The sequence below is a fragment of the Theobroma cacao genome, chromosome 9 (genome assembly GCF_000208745.1).
Source record: "Theobroma cacao cultivar B97-61/B2 chromosome 9, Criollo_cocoa_genome_V2, whole genome shotgun sequence".
NCBI lineage: Eukaryota > Viridiplantae > Streptophyta > Magnoliopsida > Malvales > Malvaceae > Theobroma > Theobroma cacao.
The window spans coordinates 25216799-25221244 of NC_030858.1; the positions used below are offsets into that span (position 1 = coordinate 25216799).

The following is a 4446-nucleotide window of genomic DNA, read 5'->3' on the forward strand; positions in this document are numbered from 1 at the left end:
TCATTTGATAAAATAGACCTTTATTATACTAAATGCATAAAATCAACATTAATGTACAATTACCACCAAGTCGATCAACTTGTAGGCCATATAAGCCCAAGCATATCCAACAGTCTAGATTGAACTTTCAGCAACCCAATCACGTCCCACACCAACTTAAACTTAATAATACCCGAACTTTTAAGCATGACAAATATGGTGCAAAACCTATCTATGCGAACATTTATCATATAGACGTTAGTTTGCATGATGACATACTAAGACTAGGGTAGGGATATCAACATAAAATATATGCCATATGGACTTATAAAGAATTACCATGTCAACACTTGGGTCAAATATGACTCTACTATTCCTTGGAGTAAGTTGGTTTTGAGTTAAAACTTGGAATGATTCTCCTAATAGATATGTACGCCTGGAATGGACCTGACTTAACAAGCCCATTTTGGGGTTTGTAGAAAAATCTTGCTCCAAGTAAAATTGGGCTTCAAAACTTGGAACCAAAGTGTTACAACTTGGTTTGCTAATTGCTATGGATAGTACTTAGTGTAGTTTTGGATTTACAAAATGGCAGTTCTAAAAAAAATCTATTTGCATTCAAGGTTTAATTTGGCTCAACCATGGATACACCATTTTTTACTCAAAAAGCTGAAATATGAATCCTCTTTTCACATATAAAACTAAAACAACAATTGACCTACATAAAGTTAAGTCATTTATTCATTTTCACTTATAGTCACATAAAAAAGTAATTCCAAATTACTCAAATCCAAAATTTGAAGAGTTTCCTGCTGGAAAACCGTGTTATTTCTGAAAACCTAAACTGACAATCAAAGCAAAACCAAGCAAGATTAACCAAGTTGCTTTGCTTAGCGAAAAAGAGAACATAAAGAATTAGATAATATCTAATCTCACCTAGCATATACACACATCGATCCTTTTCCAGCAAATAAAGAAGTTAATTTAATACCCTTGAGCTTGAGGATCGGCAATGGTTTGAAAACTCCTATTTCCTAATGGAAAAAACATTTGAGTATTTACGCTTTACGGTTCTTTTACGCATGTACTCTTAGATCCAGCAGGTCCTATGGCAAGCATGCTACTTTCATGATGGAGGGCCTGTTCCTAGCTTGGTGCACCAACTTGGATGTCATTTTTGTAATGGGCCCCTGCCAAAATTTTATATTCTATATGCTCTCTCTTCCTTTCATTTTAGTTGTTGTTATTTGAAAATTTATATCCAAGAGCTGATATATCATAAGAAAATTAAAATTTTTGAAAAAAATTGGACAGAATTCCGAATATATCTATTTACATGTCTATCTTCAGGTTACACCAATATTATTATCTTTTTCAAGAGTATTTTTACACTTGCAAGTTACTAATGCATCTTTATAAAGTGTCAAGAAATGCTTTAAAATTTTCCTGTGCATATATATACCTTTTACCTTTGTGCAATTCCTAAATATTTTACTTAGATAAGTTAATAGCAATTTAATTCCCTGTAATTAGATAGAATTTTGGAGATCTGTGTACCTGAATAATTTATGGAATAGATTGATTTAGTATATAACATTAATCTAGACGTTATGTTATGCGTCATAAAAATAAATTGTCCACATATATAAATATCTACATCAGGATTCTTTATCTAGCAACTTGTGGTTCTCAATTATTTGCTATGATTCAGTGCTGACCTCTGTATAAATAGGCGCATCCGAGATTAGCTACCTCTTGCAACACTACTGTCTTCTACTGGAAAAGCACCCCCAAAAAAAGGAACAGTGGCAGATGGCTCGAATTCTTCTCATCTTAGCTTCCGAATTCATCATTTTATCCATTCTCTCTTCCTCTGGCCTCATCCAATGCAGCAGAGAAGATGATCATGACTTTATGAGCATCCTAGATCGGAAGCTACTCGGCCTAAAGGAAGAAAAGCTAAGTCGCTTTCGCATCTATTGGCACGACATTGTTAGTGGTCGTAACGCTACATCTATCCAAGTGGTGCAACCCTCCAACGGATCGGCAACTGGGTTCGGCATAATTAGTATGATCGATGATCCATTAACCGAGGGGCCTAAGTTAAGCTCCAAAATGGTTGGAAGGGCACAAGGGTTCTATGCACTCTCGTCACAAGAAGAGGTAGGCCTGTTGATGTCCATGAACTTTGCTTTTACTGTAGGAAAATACAACGGTAGCACCATTACAGTGCTGGGGAGAAACACAGTCTTTTCCAAGGTGAGAGAGATGCCGGTGATCGGAGGCAGCGGCCTTTTCCGATTTGCCAGAGGTTATGTTCAGGCAAGAACTCATACATTCAATCTGGAGACAGGAGATGCCATAGTCCAGTACACCTGCTATGTGCTGCATTATTGAATATTTGACCCACTTACTTCAACTTTATTAATTTATTCTATGTTGGTGCATGCTTGCTTTCATTGTGTTGGCCACTTTCGATTATTTTTTAGGTGGGTGGGGTGGTTTATTTTACTTCTTACGATGTAATAATTACTATGCTTTGATTTGAAGTTTGGAGATGATGCCTGTCTATATATGTACCATGTGGAATTACTCTAAACAAGTTTATGTAATATGGACTCCAATTTCTAATCAATTTACATAGATCAGTCGATGAAACCAATTTAGAGACAGGAAGAACAGAGGCAAGATTGCATTAGGTGGAGGGAGTTGGGTGTTCTTTCTCTTTTGCCTTAAGGACTTGAACAAAAGAGAAGGGCCAACCCCCAACTTCCTTGAGGTCCTTTGGTAAAAGCAAATTTTTATTTTGATACTTTATATTACTAAAGTTAGAAAAGTTAAAGTGATATGACTTTCATTATTTAATTAATATGTAAATGATCAAGGCAAGTAATACTTTGGGTAGGTTTTATTTTTTGATATTTCTTGCGAATCTGGAGGTAAGGTTTTACGTTCTCTCTTTATATAATTTATTTTATTAATTAATAAAATTTTAACAAGATAGTTAGACTCTGCGAGAATTTTCAATATAAAAAAAACTTTTAAATATATTAAATACTTGTATTACTTTCATTTTATTTTTATTTTATTTACAATTACATGTATAATCAATTTACTCATACATAAATTTACTGAGTTGAACAGTTTACTTATTCTACCTAATCAGCACATTAAATATAAAAAATGAACTACTCGCTTCTCTAACTTCTATGCAGTTATAATATTTTTAAAAAACATTTTCATTTAAGTAATATTAAACTAATCTCGCTTCAAGATTCTATTGGCATCTATTACTAATCTATATTTATAGATAACTTTTTTTAAATAATTTAAAAAATTTGAAACAACTTAATTACATCAATTTTATAATTCTTGTTACTTCAATGTTAGGGTTCTTAACTTGAACTTAATTAAATAAAATTGATCGTTAGAAATATTCAATTTATAGAATGTTTAATGGATTGATGTTGTAATTTTATATTATATATATTTGTCATATACAATTTAGTGTTCTATGTAAATAGCAAAAAAATAAATGCACATAGAAATTTTAGCACATAGAAATTTTATACATACAGGGATGAATTCAAAATAAATGCATGTTGACTTTTAGCACGTAAAATTTTGAAGTAGAGATGATTATAGATGATTTTTATGCGATAAAAAGTAGTTGTACATGTTAAAATAATGAAACTTTAATGTTAGGGTTTTCTTTTAATTTGTGTTTATATTATTAAACTATTTGATTATTTGTATGATTTTAGGTATAATATTTTAAAACATTTCTTAAATTATTTAGGAAATTTTAAATAAATTTTTATTTTTTTATTGTGTTCAAGCAAGCTCTTATATTTTTATTTTGGATCAAATAAATCCTTATACCGAATTGTTATTAGTTAAAACACTATTTATCTTTTTTATATCAGTTAACTTTGACGTGACATACTAACTTATCATATTAAATGGTGATGTGGTATGATGTCATGATAATATGATAGTTTCAATCTTCACATTAACGCCATATCAACGTTAGGTGGGCGTAAATGACAGATGTCATTTTGACTAATAGGAGTTAGTCAATTGTTAGTTATAAGTCCATATTTAGTAAAAAATAATAATATAAGGGCTTGATTGAACATAATAAAAAAATAAGAACTTATTTGATTTTTTTGGAATAGTTCATAGGTTTTTAAAATATTATGCTATGATTTTATTATTTACCAATAAAAAAGTTTATTTTTACCCTTAATTTTAAGTAAGAATTTTGCCTCCAAACTAAAAATTTTGGATTCATTCTTGGTTAGAGGATGGGATTTTAAGCATCAATGTTGATTTCTCTTTTATCACACAAATTATGCCAGGTGTCATGAGCCAACCTTGTATAGGGTCATGACATGGTAAAACTGTCTTGGAGACTAAGTCTTTTGTACCTTTAGGAGAGACATTCCCTTTTTAAACATTGTAATG

General features: G+C 31.3%; 1 protein-coding gene across 1 annotated transcript; it reads left to right on the forward strand.

Annotated features, from left to right (window-relative positions):
- Positions 1686–2627, forward strand: LOC18589641 (dirigent protein 22). Its single transcript, XM_007014697.2, has one exon. It carries the CDS (start codon positions 1792–1794, stop codon positions 2374–2376), a length of 585 nt encoding a protein of 194 aa, XP_007014759.1. The 5' UTR covers positions 1686–1791; the 3' UTR covers positions 2377–2627.

Bases quoted from the DNA above. Each gene is read 5' to 3' on its own strand.
- LOC18589641 (XM_007014697.2), top strand. From the start codon at position 1,792: ATGGCTCGAATTCTTCTCATCTTAGCTTCCGAATTCATCATTTTATCC.